The sequence below is a fragment of the Phaseolus vulgaris genome, chromosome 8 (assembly GCF_051622355.1).
Source record: "Phaseolus vulgaris cultivar YP4 chromosome 8, ASM5162235v1, whole genome shotgun sequence".
Taxonomy (NCBI): Eukaryota; Viridiplantae; Streptophyta; class Magnoliopsida; order Fabales; family Fabaceae; genus Phaseolus; species Phaseolus vulgaris.
This window is the reverse complement of record NC_143505.1, coordinates 6824857-6843914: the sequence shown is the minus strand read 5'-3', so window position 1 is coordinate 6843914 and position 19058 is coordinate 6824857. Positions and strand designations below refer to the sequence as shown.

Below are 19058 nucleotides of genomic sequence, written 5' to 3'. Positions count from 1 at the left end.
TATCTAAGAGCTTGGTTCACCATCCCGAATAGGCTTTGTGCCACTATTAGGATAAAGAATGGTACGATCGGATCCTCTTAGCCATCTTGTTGGTTTGAATTCTTTAGTGGAACTTCTATTCATCAAAACTGAGATGGTATATGATTCTACACACCCTCTAATCCTGGGAATTCACTCTCACAAAATCACATCTATCCATCAAATTTTTTTTATGAGAAAAAATAAATTCAATAAAACAGGGATATTTCAGAAGTATCCCAACTCATATACAAGAACCAAGAGGTCCTCACCTTCTATAGGCTTAGGCTGAAACAAAACGAACCCAAAACCTATATAGATATATAACACTAACCATAGACCACAGCCCCTTAAAATTGCTGTATTACAAGACTTTGTACATCTAACTATAGATACCACAAGCACACACTGACTTGTAGAGTTAAATAGCTAGCTGCATAAACCACATTAAAAGTCAGCAAAGACAAGGCTAATAGTGAGTATTTACTTTAAAAAATGTGCCTGCATTAAAAGCATTTCTGCTGCAAATCCAGAGTGGCTTGAACAGAAAATACCACAGCAAAAGGCACTGACAAAGACTACTTAAAACTGCTGCATAATTACATCGGATCCCATCAGCTGCATGTATTACTTTCGCTCATGGCAGCCTCATACCATTATCCAATTATTATCCAATTTAAACTCCATCAACGTGACTTGCACCAAACCATAGATCATCATTTGCAGCATTATACAGCTTCATCTCAACCAAGTGACCAGCATTGACACCAACTAAGCACTCTAAGATGTTAAGAAAATACTGGTGGTTTTCACAGGACTGAGTAGCATCTGAACCTACTACATTGGGACTGGCTCACCAAACCTAGTAACACCTATGATCTGCAGCTCCCGCAGCAAATTCTGGTTTTCAGGTTCCACTACAGGTGAATACTAAAGATTCATCCATAGACCATAATGTAATCAAACCTTGGCACATGAGGCAGAAATAGGTGCTGGATATTCACAGGCTTGCCAATAAGAAACAGATAAGCTACTGACTCTGCTTCATGGCTCAAAGCAGAAGATTGGACAACCTTTTGATAGCCTAGAAAGCTTGGCATAGACAGACCCTTCCCACATACATCATCCTTCAAAATTGGGCCTACTTCATCTCCAGAGTGGCTTTAGCATAAAAAGCATAGCAACTCAAACTTCACTCAGAAGTGTCCAAAGACCTGATATACTTCAGAGACACAGGCTGCTTAAGGTGCTGCACGACTGCAAATGACACTTCCACTCATTGCCTCTTCCTACCATAAACCAGTCTGATTACAATCTGAGTCCATCTTATCCAGCTGGCCACACCTTTTTACGGATTTGCTTGTGGTATCCCTTACTTCCTCCTTTCCCAGCAGTGCAGATCCCTCTTATTCTGCTTCTTCCTTCTCACTCTTCTGTCAACTCCTTCCCTTCTGCATTTACTACTTAACATACCGAAACACCTCAATGATTTGCACCAGCTGCTGCTGCCTTATTCTAACTCCTTAACTGCAGCACCTTTAGAAATTATGCATCAACATTTGGAGTACTGCAACCTTACAGCAGCAGAGGTGATTTATACCTCTGCTTTCCTTTGGCTCTCGAGGTAGTTCTAGATGCTGCAGAAACATTTCTTAGCCTTTGATCATATATCAGGTTGTTTGGAGCAACTGATTGGAGACCACTACATATCAACCCCTTCACAGAAACAGGACCCCTGCTACTATGCTTCCACACTCCTGTAGATTCTTTCTCTTAGTGGTATAAACCTTCCGATGTCCTTGTTAAATTACCTATAGCTCCTGATACACAGCAGAGGATTCAAAACCCAATTCACGAAGGAGTAGTTATATGAGGGTATCCTATGTTTCATCCATAACCATGATTTTAGTTGTGCCATCTGAAAAATCTCTTCCACAACACCACCCCTTGCTTGAAAACAACATTGTTTCTTTGTTTCCAAATACTCCTCACTATAGCTGCCCAAATACCTCTCCAAAAGAAGTATTGTTTGCTACCAACCTGTACCAGATGAAAACTCTCAAAGTGACACCTCAAGTCATTGTGTTGGACAAACAGGATGTCAATCCCTCTGAAGCATGATGACCATACTCTCTGTGCACACTTGCATTCTAAAAACAGATGTTGGCTTGACTCATCCGAAGCTTGACACATTCCACATATTGTCGTGCTTACCAATACCCCTCTCCTACTCAAGGACATTTTTGTTGGACTTCTATCCAAAAAAACCCTCCAAGCTGTAGTCAACACATTGGGGAGTGCTTTAAACTGCCACAAACACATGAACATGTCGTTATGGGGTCCTCTAGTGTGATTGGCTAAGATAACATATGCTGATTTTACCGAGAACAACCCTGACTCTTCACTCCCCCAGACCTGGATATCCTTTACCTCCCTATTCATATTGATCGTAGATATGTCCCTCACTAAATCATCCTTCATCATAGACTCCCATTCAAACCTCACATGCCTCCACCTTAAGCTCCACTTCCATTCTGATTCTTCCCACTCACCTACCTCTTCCACCTTTTGACCTTGATTCATAGATAAAGAGTACAATCTAGGAAACAATGCCTTAAGGTTAAGGTTGCCGACCCATCTATCCTAGCTTTATCTCCGACCCATTCTATCCATCATGTAATAAAGGAACTCCCAACTTACATAATCATATGCATTTTCATAGTTTACCTTGACCACCACTCTACTCCTATTTTTTTTTTCATTTTTATCTCTTCCACTACCTCGTTGGCCACTAGGATACTATCAAGTAACTCTCTTCCTGAGATGAAAGCAGACTGCGAGTCGTCAATTGCTTTATCTAATACCTTCTTTATTCTTTTATAGAGGATTTTGGATAGTATCTTATATGGGTCTATACTCATTTAAAAGGGTTCTCACATTTGGGGATTACTGTAATAAACGGTGCATTGCACCTCTAAGTATCCTACCATTCTAGTGGAAGGGCTACATTGCTTGTATTATTTCAGTTTTTATAACCTCTCAATGCTTCTGAATGAAACTGAAGGTGACCACATCTGAGCCTGGACTTTTGGAGCTCACACACCCCCATATTGCATCCTTAATCTCTTTTTCCTCAAAAAGGACTAATCAACACATTGTAATCATTGCCCGATAACATTTTAAACTCAATATTGTCTACCCTAACACCTAGATCTTCTACTGCAGACAACCTGTTTGTATAAAAATCTATGACAAATTCTTTTACGGTTTTTAGGTCTTCATTCCATTTCCCTTGAATATCCACCCCCTTAATCTCATCTTTTAATCTTCTCCATTTAATTAGGGAGTGAAAGTAGTTGGAATGAATCCCCCTGTTTAATCCATTAGGCCTTAGATTTTTGTTGCAATGAGGATTTATGTCTCAAATTTAATATCTTTAATTGACTAAAGAGCGCCTTATGTCCCGACTTCTTGATTTCCTCTTACAACTTTCATCGTCCATTTTATCCAGCATCTCTATAGTGTTTACTATGACACTCTTTATTATCGTCTATAGTATTTATTGTTAAGTTTTCGTTAAACCTGATCCTTATCCCCACCTTCCCTAACCTTCTTTTGGTCTCTATCTCTCACTTCTAGTTCCTCTAATTTAGCCAGGAAGTTAGCCTCATTACCCCTATCTCTTTCCCTAGTTCTCACAGTTTGATTATTTCTAGACTACTGTGTTTCAACCAAAATATTCTGTTACAATTATTGATGCCATTATCTGATATGGAGTTGCTAATGTGAGAGATATCTGACCTTATTTGTCTTCTTCGTTCTGGTGGGCTGGCATTGTTTGGTTCTCCTATCCAAAAATGCCTCCTTTCCCCGAATACCCTCGAGCCATAGAGGTCTTGTTAATTAGCCTCATACCGGGTTGGTTGGCAATAGGAACAATGATAAGTTGTTCTCAATCTAGCGGTTGGTTGCCATTTTGCCCGATGTCCTATGATAGAATTGAGAGGTGAGAGTTTAAAGCGAGCTTTTATATTGAAGAGCTATCTTTTTTAGTGCTATCTCAGCCTTCAGGATTTTTCTAAACCTACACTTCCACGAGTTTACAGAGTTCTGCAGTAGGTTTCAGACACAAACATATAACAACATTAAATTAAGATGTGCTATATTTCCTTTTCTGTGTACTTTCGGATCATAGTTTTTTTTTTTTTTTAATTTTGCACTTGTAACATCCAGGAAAAAGTTGTAACCATAAAGAATAATAAAAAAGGAAGCGTCAATTGTAAAGGGAGCATGGAGACAATTGTTTCTACGACTACCGAAAGTGCACTTCAAATTGGAGGTGGTCTGGTCAAACGACACTTGGGCTACTTTTATAATTACAATGAGAAACTTCAAGAGCTGAAAGATTACATTGTGATGCTGGATAATGCTAGGAAGAGGGTACAAAATGAAGTTAAGAAAGCAGAGATGAATGCAGAAGAAATTGAAAATGACGTTCATTATTGGCTAAAACACGTGGATGAAAAGATAAACAAGTATGTAAGTTTTATTGACGATGAACGCCATTCAAAGATAAGTTCCATTGGTTTCTCTCCAAATAACTTGAAGTTAAGGTATTGGTTAGGAAGGAAAGCTACAGAGATACTAGAAGAAATAAAAGCAGATGAACACTTGAAAAAGAAGTTTGACGGAGTTTCCTATCGAGTATTCCCAACTGTTAATTCTGCTTTGGCAAACACCGGTTATGAAAGCTTTGGGTCGAGAAACAAAACTTTCGAGATGATTATGAAAACACTTGAAGACTCTAAAACTAACATTGTTGGAGTTTATGGGGTTGGTGGTGTGGGTAAGACCACTTTAGTGAAAGCAATTGCCAAGAAAGTTCAGGAAAAGAAACTATTCAACATGGTGGTAATGGCAAACATAACAAGAAATCCTGACATAAAAAATATTCAAGGACAAATTGCCGAGATGTTAGGAATGAGAATGGAAGAGGAAAGCGAAACACTAAGAGCAGATCTCATTAGAAAGAGGTTAAAAAATGAAAAGGAGAATACTCTTATAATCCTTGATGATCTATGGGATGGATTGGACTTGAATAAATTGGGGATTCCAAGTAGTTATGATGTCGATGACAACCAATGGGATGTCAAGGATATTTCTGATTTTGGTTACAATAAAAGGGAAAAAGAAGATATGTCTATTGATTCTAGTAAGATGAAAAAAGACAAGTTGTCTGCAAATTCCAATAAGGTAAAAAAAGAAAAGGCACCAATGGATCACAAAAGATGCAAAATTCTTCTAACATCTAGAAGTAAAGAAGTAATATGTAATCAAATGGATGTGCAGGATCAATCAACTTTCTTGGTAGGAGTCATTGATGAAAAGGAGGCAGAAACTTTGCTTAAGAAAGTGGCTGGTATACATTCCACAAATTCTATGATTGATAAAGTCACTGAAATTGCCAAAATGTGTCCTGGGTTGCCTATATCCTTAGTTTCCATTGGAAGAGCACTAAAGAATAAGAGCGCCTCTGTATGGGAGGATGTCTATCGACAAATCCAAAGACAAAGTTTTACAGAAGAGTGGGAATCTATCGAGTTCTCTGTAAAGTTGAGCTATGATCATCTTATAAATGATGAACTTAAGTGTCTTTTTTTACAATGTGCTAGAATGGGAAATGATGCTTTGATTATGGACTTGGTGAAGTTCTGTATTGGTTCAGGCTTACTTCAAGGAGTCTTCACAATCAGAGAAGCGAGACATAGAGTAAATGCATTGATTGAAGTGCTAAAAGACTCAAGTTTGTTGGTGGAAAGTTACTCGACTGACCGCTTCAACATGCATGACATTGTGCGCAATGTCGCTCTTTCAATATCATCAAATGAAAAACATGTACTTTTTATGAAAAATGGCATACTCGATGAGTGGCCGCAGAAAGATGAACTTAAAAAGTACACTGCTATTTTCTTACAATATTTTGATTTCAATGATGAGCTTCTTAAGAGTATACATTGTCCTACACTACAAGTCTTGCATATCGATAGTAAATATGATTCAATGAAGATACCAGACAACTTTTTCAAAGATATGATTGAACTCAAAGTCTTGATATTAACCGGTGTTAATTTATCACTCTTACCTTCTTCCCTTAAATGCCTAACAAATCTGAGAATGCTTAGTTTGGAGAGATGTAGTCTTGAAAAGAAACTATCATACATTGGAGCGTTAAAGAAATTACGAATTCTTACTCTTTCAGGATCTAATATTGAAAGTTTGCCCCTTGAATTTGGGCAATTGGATAAACTACAACTTTTTGACTTAAGCAATTGCCCAAAACTGAGAATAATACGTCCCAATATCATATCAAGGATGAAGGTTTTGGAAGAGTTCTATATGAGAGACTACTCAATTCCAAGGAAGCCAGCGACGAATATCCAGAGTCTAAATGCTACTCTTTCTGAGTTGATGCAGTTAAATTGGTTAAGAACTCTAGACATACACATTCCAAGAGTTGCCAATTTTCCGCAAAACATGTTCTTTGACAAGTTAGATAGTTACAAGATTGTCATTGGAGAACTCAACATGCTTTCACAGTTAGAATTCAAAGTGTTGGACAAGTATGAAGCGGGGAAGTTTTTGGCATTGAACCTAAGAGGTCATTGTATTAACATTCATTCTGAAAAATGGATTAAAATGTTGTTTAAAAATGTGGAACATTTGCTGCTGGGAGATCTGAATGATGTCGATGATGTTCTCTATGAATTCAATGTTGAAGGGTTTGCAAATTTGAAACATATGTATGTTGTTAACAGTTTTGGTATCCAGTTTATTATTAAATCAGTGGAGCGGTTTCACCCTTTACTAGCTTTCCCCAAACTGGAGTCCATGTGTCTTTACAAACTAGATAATTTGGAGAAAATATGTGACAATAAGCTCACAAAGGACTCTTTCCGCAGATTAAAGATCATCAAGATTAAAACATGTGATCAATTTAAAAGTATTTTCTCTTTTTCAATGATCGAATGTTTTGGTATGCTTGAAAGAATTGAAGCGTGTGATTGTGATTCTTTGAAGGAAATTGTTTCTGTTGAAGGAGAATCATGTAATGTCAATGCTATTGAAGCTGACAAGGTCGAGTTTCCTCAGTTAAGATTTTTAACATTACAATCATTACCATCATTTTGTTGTCTATATACAAACGATAAGACGCCTTTCATCTCACAATCATTTGAAGACCAAGTGCCAAACAAGGAGTTCAAAGAAATTACCACAGTATCTGGACAATATAACAATGGTTTCCTTTCGCTCTTCAATGAAAAGGTATTAAAAAATATTATCATAAATGTTTATCATTTTTTACATCACATTTACAATTTTTAATGTTCAATTTCATAGGTTATTTCCCTACAAGATGTAAGAATTCATCTCTTTATGTATTGGCTTTTTCTTGGGTTTGTGAAACTTTGAAAATCAAAATTAGTTATTCTTAAGACAATAATCATGTGTTCTTACTACAGGTTTCAATTCCCAAATTAGAATGGCTGGAGTTATCTTCTATCAACATCCGGCAGATATGGAATGATCAATGTTTTCATTCTTTTCAAAATTTGCTTAAATTGAATGTATCAGACTGTGAAAATTTAAAATATTTATTGTCATTCCCCACAGCTGGAAATTTAGTGAATCTCCAAAGCCTTTTTGTAAGTGGATGTGAACTGATGGAGGACATATTTAGTACAACAGATGCAACGGTGCGTAGAGTCATCCAATTCAATTTAACTGTTAAGTCATTTGCTGTTTAATTTCACTTATTGCTAATGAATATTTCCAATTGCAGCAGAATATTGACATTTTTCCTAAGTTGAAGGAAATGGAGATCAACTGCATGAACAAACTGAATACCATATGGCAGTCCCATATGGGTTTCTATTCCTTTCACTGTTTGGATTCTTTGATAGTAAGGGAATGCAACAAATTAGTTACAATATTTCCTAACTACATTGGAAAAAGGTTTCAGAGCCTTAAAAGTTTGGTGATTACTGATTGTACGTCAGTGGAAACCATATTTGACTTTCGGAATATTCCAGAAACTTGTGGTAGAAGTGAGTTAAATTTTCATGATGTCTTGTTAAAAAGGCTACCAAAGTTGGTGCATATATGGAAGTTTGACACTGATGAAGTTCTTAATTTTAATAATCTGCAAAGCATTGTTGTTTACGAATGTAAAATGTTACAATATCTGTTTCCACTCTCGGTTGCCAAGGGCTTAGAAAAACTGGAGACGCTTGATGTATCCAATTGCTGGGAAATGAAGGAGATTGTTGCTTGCAACAATCGATCAAATGAAGTAGATGTCACCTTTAGGTTCCCTCAGCTAAATACTCTATCATTACAACATTTGTTTGAACTCAGGAGTTTCTATCGAGGAACACACAGTTTAAAATGGCCATTGTTGCGAAAATTGTCTTTACTCGTTTGTAGCAACTTGGAAGAAACCACAAATTCACAAATGAATCGAATCCTTTTAGCTACAGAAAAGGTACGAAAAAGAATTTATTTAAGAAAGTCATTCATGCAACTTAACATTACAATGAAACTCTTTCCAAAGGACGTGGGAAGTTATTTTCAATTTCCTATTATACTTTAGTTCTTATACTATATATCTTTTTGCTTGCAATATGCTTCATTAACTCCTAATTTTTAGGTGATTCACAATTTGGAATATATGTCAATAAGCTGGAAGGAAGCAGAGTGGTTGCAATTGTACATTGTTAGTGTTCATAGAATGCACAAATTAAAATCGCTTGTCTTGTCTGGATTGAAGAACACTGAAATTGTCTTTTGGTTGCTTAATAGACTTCCTAAGTTGGAAAGCCTAACATTGATGAATTGTCTCGTCAAAGAGTTTTGGGCTTCTACAAACCCTGTTACAGATGCAAAAATTGGGGTTGTTGTGCAACTGAAGGAGTTGATGTTTAACAATGTGTGGTTTTTACAGAATATAGGTTTTAAACATTGCCCGCTTCTTCAAAGGGTAGAGCGCTTAGTCGTTTCTGGATGTTTAAAATTGAAAAGCTTAATGCCACCCATGGCGTCTTTCAGTTCCTTGACATATTTGGAAGTAACAGATTGTTTAGGATTGTTGAATTTAATGACATCCTCAACTGCCAAGAGCTTGGTTCAACTCGTAACCTTGAAGGTTAGTCTTTGTGAAAGTATGAAGAGAATTGTTAAGCAAGACGAAGAAACACAGGTGATTGAGTTTAGACAACTAAAAGTTATTGAATTGGTGTCTCTAGAAAGCCTCACATGTTTCTGCAGTTCTAAGAAGTGTGTTTTAAAAATCCCCTCACTTGAAAATTTACTAGTGACTGATTGCCCTGAGATGAAAACATTCTGTAAAAAACAAAGTGCACCCAGTCTAAGAAAAATACATGTTGCAGCAGGTGAAAATGACACATGGTATTGGGAAGGCGATTTGAATGCCACTCTGCAAAAAATTTCCACTGGTCAGGTATGCATATATTAGATTACTTATTAATCATCATCATAAATGGTCATCTTCCCTGCACTTAATTTAGTTTTTTCAATGAAAATTTTCTGTAAATGTTCCGCTGTTGAATAATTATATATATAGTTTTTCTAAATTAAATTAAAAAAAAATACTTGTAGTCATGTTCCCACAAAAATATGTTGGATAGCAAATGGGGTTTTAGCTTAAGTTGCAGCTCCATGAGGTGTTACTGTCACTCCTTTGAAGACTGGTGCTAGAGGATTTGTTTAGCCATTTTTGTGAGTTTTTGAAGTGTTGAGAAAAAACAATTTTTTTGTTGGACAAGGGTGCTGGTGAGATCCAAGGAGGAAACAATTGCAGTGAATTTGATTAAAAGATATAAGTATGTTTGCGGGACACTGTGCAATGCGGTGGGTACTCCACCTATATAAAAGGCACTCATTTTGGCTGCGCCAAATTGTAAACCAAAGAACTTTAAATCACTGATACCATGCAGAGTTTACTCAATGTATTACCAAGTATATCAAGTAACTGAAATTGAGGATTCAATATTAAAAGAAATCCATAATTTCTAGATATGGAATCTTTCCATATTTTGCTAATTACATAATAGAATAAATGCATATCTTTAACATGTTGGTGAGGTACAGATGATGCTCCAGTTGGTTTGGTGTCTGGAGGTGGTATAATTGGTATTGATTTTGTGCGGAATGTTTAAGAAAAATTTCCCTCAAATTCTCAGTGGTTTACACTACCCTTATACTACACCTCAAGGTGAAAAGGAATTTCAGTACTGGTTTTCATAACATATAGTATTATCTTTCTCAAGTGAAGTTCTTCTATTTTCCTTGCCTTGTCCACTTTTCATATTTGTTTATTTTCATAGGTTTCTTATGAAGATTCAAAGGAATTGACACTTACGGAGGATAGTCATCCGAATATTTGGTCCAAGAAAGCTGTTTTTCCATATAATTACTTTGAAAATTTAAAAAAGTTGGTGGTGGAGGACATTAAAAAAGAATCTGTGATTCCATCTAAAATACTTGCTTGCTTGAAGAGCCTGGAAGAATTGGAGGTATATGGGTGCAAGAAAGTTAAAGCAGTATTTGATATTCATGACATTGAGATGAACAAAACCAATGGACTGGTATCTCGTTTGAAAAAGCTTGATTTGGATGAGTTGCCAAATTTAACTCGTGTATGGAACAAAAATCCTCAAGGAATTGTGAGCTTTCCCTATTTGCAAGAAGTGAGTGTCAGTGATTGCAGTCGCATTACAACACTGTTTCCTTCACCCTTTGTCAGAAATCTTGTAAAGCTACAGAAACTTGAAATACTGAGGTGTAAGAGCTTGGTAGAAATTCTTGAAAAGGAAGATGCAAAAGAACTTGGCACAGCTGAAATGTTTCATTTCCCTTATTTGTCTTTCTTTATTCTTTATAAACTACCAAAGCTTAGTTGCTTTTATCCAGGAAAACACCATCTGGAATGCCCCATATTAGAAACCTTGGACGTGTCCTATTGTCCTATGTTGAAGCTATTCACTTCAGAATTTTCTGACAAAGAAGCAGTTAGAGAGAGTGAAGTCAGTGCTCCCAATACCATTAGCCAGCTTCAACAACCTCTGTTCTCGGTTGAAAAGGTGACAAAGCACAAGCACTTTTTTGCTTCCTTTTTGTTTTCGTCATATATTTTCCTCCTATAGCTTCAAACTGCCACCATGACAATAAACATTTCTTTTGAATTCATTTCACCTTGCTAGGTTGTTCCAAAATTGAAAAACTTGACACTCAATGAGGAAAACATTATCTTGTTGAGAGATGGACATGGGCCACAACACCTCCTTTGCAATTTAAATAAACTTGATCTATCCTTTGAGCATGATGACAGAAAAGAAAAAACTTTGCCTTTCGATTTCCTTCTCATGGTACCCAGTTTACAAAATCTAGAGGTGAGGCAATGCTTTGGCCTCAAGGAGATATTTCCCTCTCAAAAACTTGAAGTTCATGACGGAAAACTTCCAGAATTGAAAAGATTAACATTAGTGAAACTTCGTAAGCTAGAATCAATAGGGCTAGAGCACCCATGGGTAAAACCATTTTCTGCAACACTGAAAATGTTGACTCTGCAGCTCTGTAATAAAATTCATTATTTGTTCACCTTTTCAACTGCCGAAAGTTTGGTGCAACTTGAGTTCTTATGTGTAGAAGAATGTGGATTAATCAGAGAAATAGTAAAAAAAGAAGATGAAGATGCTTCTGCTGAGATCAAGTTTGGACGCCTCACAACATTAGAGTTGGATTCCTTACCAAAGTTAGCAAGCTTTTATTCAGGAAACGCCACTTTGCAATTCTCACGACTCAAAACAATCACAGTGGCTGAATGCCCCAATATGATAACTTTCTCTGAAGGAAGCATTAATGCGCCAATGTTTCAAGGGATTGAAACTTCAACAGATGATTATGACTTAACTTTCCTCAATAATCTCAACTCTACAGTCCAGTGGTTGTTTGTCCAAAAGGTAAGGAATTCATTATCATTAGTGGTTTGGAATTGGGATTGGAAAACGACTATTTTTGTAAATTTTACAAGTGAACTGGTATATTATTACTTAAAAATTATATTTTTTTTCATTAATTTCTTTTATTCAAGAGTTTTTGTTGACTAATTAGAAATATTTTGAAATTTATAGTGTAATTTTATAACAAAATTAAATGTTTCTTTCACATTCTCCGTTTTTAAACAGTATCTCTGATACCCCTGTTACGGTAAGAAACGAAGTTCAAAATTTAGGGTGGTTCAATACTGTTCTTTATAACATAATGTTCATTTGAAGTGAAGTTCTAATATTTTTCCTTCTATGTCCACTTCTCTCTTTTTTTTCATAATAAAACATTGGACAATTAAGGAGGATCCTAAGATGGAAGAATTTTGGCATGGCAAAGCTGCGTTGCAAGATAACTACTTTCAAAGCGTAAAAACATTGGTGGTAGAGAACATTAAAGAAAAATTTAAGATTTCATCTCGAATCCTTCGTGTCTTAAGGAGCTTGGAAGAATTGCAGGTATATAGCTGCAAGGCTGTGCAGGTAATATTTGATATCGATGAAACGATGGAAAAGAATGGAATAGTCTCTCCTTTGAAAAAGCTTACTTTAGATAAGTTGCCATATTTGAAGAGGGTATGGAGCAACGATCCACAAGGAATGATCAACTTTCCAAATTTACAAGAAGTGAGTGTTCGTGATTGCAGAGACTTGGAAACACTATTCCATTCATCCCTTGCCAAAAATCTTATAAAGCTTGGGACACTTGTTATACGGAACTGTGCCGAGTTGGTATCAATCGTAAGAAAGGAAGAGGAAGCAACTGCAAGGTTTGAATTCCCTTGTTTGTCATCGTTGGTTCTTTATAAGCTGCCACAGCTAAGTTGCTTTTATCCTGGAAAACACCATCTGAAATGCCCCATATTGGAAAGCTTAAACGTGTCCTATTGTCCAAAGTTGAAACTATTCACATTTGAATTTCTTGATAGTGACACAGAAGAAATTACAAAGAGTAAGGTTAGTTATCCAGATACAACAGATAGTTCTTCAGATATAACAGATAGTGAAGATAGTTATTCAGATACAACAGATAGTGAAGTTCATTCTCCAGATACAACAGAGAATGAAGTTAGTTCTCCAGATACAACAGAGAGTGAAGTTAGTTCTTCAGATTCAACAGATAGTGAAGTCAGATCTTCAGATTCAACAGATAGTGAAGTTAGTTCTCCATATACAATTAGACAGCTTCAACAACCTTTGTTCTCTGTTAAAAAGGTGACAAAGTACTACCAGTTGAGTTCTATTTTTTTTTCCCTTATTTTCTTCCATCAACTCCACATTTACTTTTGAATATGTTGACCTCGTTAGGTTGTTCCCAAACTGAAGAAATTGACACTCAATGAGGAAAACATTAAGTTATTGAGTTATAAAGATTTGCCAGAAGACCTCCTCGGCAAATTAAACTATCTTGAGCTATGCTTTGAGGATGATGACAGTGAGGATGATGACAGTGAGGAAGATACTTTGCCTTTTGATTTCCTCCACAAGGTGCACAATTTAGAACATCTAGTTGTTAGACGCCTTGGAATCAAGGAGATATTCCAAGAACACCAAGTTAAGGAGAGAATACCTACCACACTGAAAATTTTAACCCTAGCCAATCTTGAAAAGCTAAAGTCTTTAGGGTTAGAGCACCTGCCATATTCTGAAAAGCTTGAAATATTAAACCTTAAAAGGTGCCCTCGGTTACAAAATTTAGTTCCGAATTCAGTATCATTCATCAGTCTGAAACAATTGTGTGTGAAGTTGTGTAAAAAGATGAAGTATTTATTCAAATTTTCAACTGCCAAAAGTTTGGTGCAACTTGAGTCCCTGATTGTAATGAACTGTAAATCATTAAAAGAGATAGCAAAGAAAGAAGATAATGATGATGAGATCATATTTGGACAGCTCACAACATTAAGGTTGGATTCCTTACCAAAGCTAGAAGGGTTTTATTTTGGGAAAAGCTACTTTGCAGTTCTCGTGTCTGAAAGAAGTGAAGATAGCTGAATGCCCCAAGATGGACAAATTTTCTATAGGAGTTGCAAAAGCACCAATGATTCTCCATGTAAACTTCCAGAATAATCCTAGTTTGATCAACGATGATGATCTCAACAACATTATCGATAGGTTGTTCCACAAAGAGGTAAGGAACTTATTACCCAAATTCAAAACTTAATCCCTTCAAATAGACCTTGATGCTGAATTTCTACCAATTTTTTGAGCAATTACTAATTTATGAAATTTAGGAAACTACTAGTTTCAGTCACGTGCAAGAAAATCATAAAATAATAGAAATTAATTTAAAAACTAATTATAATAGAAACTAATTTAGAAATTAAAATTTTTTTTAGTCTTTAAAATTATTTATTTCTTTTTGTCAATAATAAATAAATTAAATTAAAAAAAAATACTTCAGGATATCCAGTATAGAAATCCCACAAATCTTCTTTCGTTGAAAAGCACAAAAAAAAAACAAAAAAAAGAAGCCAAGCCAAAGTCTCAACAGCACCAAAAAACAAACCAGATAAGACACCTACTACTAAGGTGTAGAACCTGCTTAGCATCAGCTACTGAAATTAGACTGATGCTTTTCCTTAAGCAGCACCAAACCAGCAACTAAAGGATGATCACCAAAGCAGTGACAACTTCCAAACGGTAGTGTCAACTACTACCAAAGCCCTGTTTTCGTGAATCAAGTGCACCAAGGAGCAACCAAAATTCAAGAACTGACACCACCCTCAACCCAACTGCTACCAGCACAGGAAAGCAAGCATAAACCCTCCCAAAGCTCCTTCCTTCTGTGGGATCATTGACCTTACTAGCAGCCAAAAGGATATAGCAGCAACACCACACTCAGAGAACAACCCAGGAAACCATTACTTATCTTTCCCGGGCGCATGCGCTAATTGCTGGACCAGCTCCTGAAGAAATGGCCACTTCCCCTGCACAAGAGAATCAAAACACCACGCACACAACACCACTCCATTTCAAGCCGTCTGCGACAATAAAACCCTGTTGCAAACCCATATTCAGCTTCTTTCCAACCCTATTAAACTCACACTACCTCCGGCAACACCACCCTACTACCACACACCAAACATAACCTCCACTTCACACAAACCTGGGAGGCAGTTCAGCTTCAGAACCCAGCTTATGCTGTCTGCGTACATAACCAAAACAAACCGCTGTTACCACCAACAGCATTTACCAACTGGAAGGCCCTAAGCACTCAACACCTACAAAAGCCACCTACTTAGTGTAAGCAAATACAAACCACCTCCAAAACCCCATCCCATACCCACCCTCCTAGCTTCCAATGCCAGCCCTCGCACGGAGATCAGATCAGATATTCAAGACCAGATCTAACTGAACCAAGGGCACCATCAAGTAACCCATCACCAAAAACCATCTAACTCTTGTGGTCGCTTCAGTCGTGACTGTCACTTCCAGAGTTAGAAGCCCCATCTCTCGCTACTGATCACCCTCTCCCTCTTTACACATAGCTTTTGATGCAAAGATTGGGGTTGAGATGCCAATCCGAGAAGGAACACATGAAAGGACGTAACCTGTATTTCAACCACATCCAAGATCTAAGTTGTGCCATTTGAAAAATCTCTTCCGCGTGAAGAACTCCTTGCCTAAAGACTACATGATTTCTTTGTTCCCATAAGTGCGCTAAATAGAAATTCTCAAAGTGGCAACTCAAATCCTTTTGTTGGACGGTCAGGATACCTATCCACCTGAAACATAGAGACCATACACGTTGAGCTACTACGCATTCCAAGAACAGATGTTGAGCGTTCTTTTCCATTTCTTCACATAGCAGACACAAAGGCGAACTGACCCTCACCTCTCTCCTGATTAAGCTGCTCATTGTAAGTAGCCTGTCTAACAATACTCGCCAAGCAGTCATCATAGCATTAGGGAATGCTTTTGCCTGTCATAAAAGTTTGAAAATGTCTGAATGGACCTCACCAGAAAATGAAGCTAAGCATTTGTTAGCTGAATCCACAGTAAACTCGCCACTGACATCACCTCCCCACTTTTGAACATCCTGTACCTCCCTGCTAAGAGAACCTGTGGATATCAACCTTACCATTTCTTCCTCCTGTATGGACTCCCACTCAAATCTGGCATGCCTCCACCTAGGCCGCCATTTCCACACTGATTCTTCCCACTCTCCAACCTCACCCACTGACAGTCCCTTATCCAATTAAATAGAATATAACCTTGGATACCAAGATGAGAGCTCATTATTGTCTACCCAAACATCCTCCCAGAATTTGACTTTTTCCAACTTCTACATCATCCTCAACACACACTTTGATGCCGACTTGATTTTGCTCCATATTTGAAAGTCAGAATATCCTTCCACTTCCCTCGTTCTTCACTCACCATCCACCATTTCCATTTGGCCATAAGAGCTCTATTGAAATTGCTAATGTCCTTAATACCTAACCCTCCTTCCTCCAAAGGTTTGCAGACATTATCCCAACTGACCCATGAGGTCTATTCTCCTTTCCCCACCCCCAGAGGAACCTCCTTTGGATACAAATGAGTCTGTTGTAAATCGACTCTGGCGCTCTATAGAACGAGAGATAGAACATGGGTAAGGCTATGAGTACCAACTTGATTAAGCAAATTCTCTCAGCCAAAGATAAAAATCTCCCCTTCCAAGCACTGAGCCTCGCAGAAAGCTTATTAACAATTGGCTCCCAAAACTCCTTCTTTCTCAGATTGGCACCCACTTCAATCCCCATGTATTTGAACGGTATCATCATAAGATTGCAGTTGAGACATTTTGAATAGCACTCAAGGTTATTCCTTACCACATTTACTCCTGCCAACATTGACTTATGAAAATTAATCTTCAACCTGGAAGCCAACTCGAAACACCTTAGGATAGCTTTCAAAGTGAACACGTTTGAGAACGAGTCTTCACACTTAAACACAGTATCATTAGCAAACCAGAGCAAACAAGAATCGACCTCATCCCCTCTCACCTTCACCCCTGTGAGCATGTTAGACTTGATAGCTTGCCTATCTAGCCCAGAAAAACCTTCGGCCACAAGAAGAAAAAGGAAAGGAGCTAAAGGGTCTCTCTGCCTCAACCCTCTCATAGGATAGAACTCTTCAGTAGGGCTTCCGTTGACCAACACAGACCGAAGTAGTCTCCACGCATCCCTTAATCCACTTAATCCATATGATGTGAAAACCCAATCTTTGTAGCATATCATATAAGAATTTTCACAGAACTGAGTCATATGTTTTTTCAAAGTCCACTTTCAAACATAATCCACTCCTCCCATGCCTCCGAAGCTCCTGAATTACTTCATTGGCCACAAGAACACTGTCTAGCATCCCTCTATCCCCGAGGAAAGTCGACTGACTGAGGGTAAGACCTTCTTAATCCGACCAGACAAAACCTTGGTGATGATTTTATACAATGCACCCACTAGAGATATGGGTCTATATTGGTCTATACTTGTGGGATCGCTAACCTTAGGAATGAGAGCTATAAAAGATGCATTACAACCTTTCGAGAAGCCTCTCATAACCTGAAAAGAGAGCACCGCTTAATTTAGTCACTATAGCAACTAATTATTTTTGTCTCTAAAATTGATTTCTTTTTTATGATTTTCTTGTAGTGTATATTTCTTTCAATCTTAAATAAAAAAATTATATCTTTTTGTGATGGCATAAATCTCCACTATTTAATGAGACCACCCGAAATTAATATTCCTTTATTTGAGGTTTATTATGAACTATTTTTTTCTTGCAAAACTATAAGGCTAATTATCCCATGACTTGGAGTTTTATAAGCATAACCTGAAGTAAATTTGAATTGAAGTTATAATATTGTCAAATGAAATTTTACTGTTTCTAATTGTGTTTTGTATTTAAATTTCAGGTCTCTGATTCATAAATGCAAACTAATGTAACAGATTTTTCACAAGAAGAGGAGCAATGAAAACATATTTTTTTTGTGTTTTATTTTGAGAAAATTGATACATTTTTCTATATTTTGTATTTTTTTTCTAAAGTGGATTGATAATTTTAATTTTTTGACTTTGAACTTGTTCATAGTATGACTGTAATTTTAGCTATAAATTTAGAAATTGCTGTTTACTCATTTTTCTTTATTGTTTTGAATTTTCTGTTTAGTCTTTTTTATGATTAGATTGTTTAAAAAGTATTTCATCAAACATGTATGAATAAAAAATAGATAAAAATATCTTTTTTGTTTTGAATAAATATGTTATTTAGTAATTTTTTATTTGGATTTGTTTAAACATAGATTTTGTGAAAGAAATATAAATAAAAGATTGATAAAAATAAAATAAAGATGCATAAATAATGATTTGTTTTAAAAAAATGATTTAAATGAAAGAAAAAGAATAATCTATTCTATTCATGGTCAGTAGGATTTTTAATTCAAATTATTTCCATGAGGAATATAAAGTTTTAGATTTGCAATGAGAACAATATATGATAATAAAAACACAAACACATAAAAATAAAAGAAATAGATAAAAAATAAGACAAAAAAATAATGGAGACCTTGCATGAAGTTGAACCGTTCTCTCTTTCTCAGAAGATTTTTTAATGACAGCAGAGATAGAGTTGCATAAACACATTTTTTTTTTTATGGATATTCCTTCTTTTCTCCCTTTAGAATTTCAGAACACAAACACATGTCACTGCACATTATTTCCTTTTCTCTGTTTACTGCATCAGATCCACACACAGCTACATCCATTCTCCTTCATTTTTCCTCCCAGATTCATCCTCAACGTTAACACCTCAATCAAACTCTATCACCACTCTCATCATGCACTCACTCTCCTTTTTGCCTCTTCTTATGCTTCAAACACCCAACTTCATTGAATTGCATGCTCATGAGGTACCGTTTAAATACTTGGGTTTGGAGGT

At 36.6% G+C, this 19058-nt stretch overlaps 1 protein-coding gene across 1 annotated transcript; it reads left to right on the top strand.

The window, feature by feature from the left end:
* Positions 1-4265: 4265 nt before the first annotated feature.
* On the top strand, positions 4266-18174 carry LOC137823658 (uncharacterized). The gene is given in 10 exon segments (XM_090293543.1): positions 4266-7341; positions 7539-7772; positions 7862-8560; positions 8726-9535; positions 10422-11177; positions 11298-12056; positions 12444-13355; positions 13449-14090; positions 14092-14268; positions 18037-18174. Coding segments are annotated over 10 exon segments (8037 nt in total). The 5' UTR covers positions 4266-4308; the 3' UTR covers positions 18052-18174.
* Positions 18175-19058: the final 884 nt, after the last annotated feature.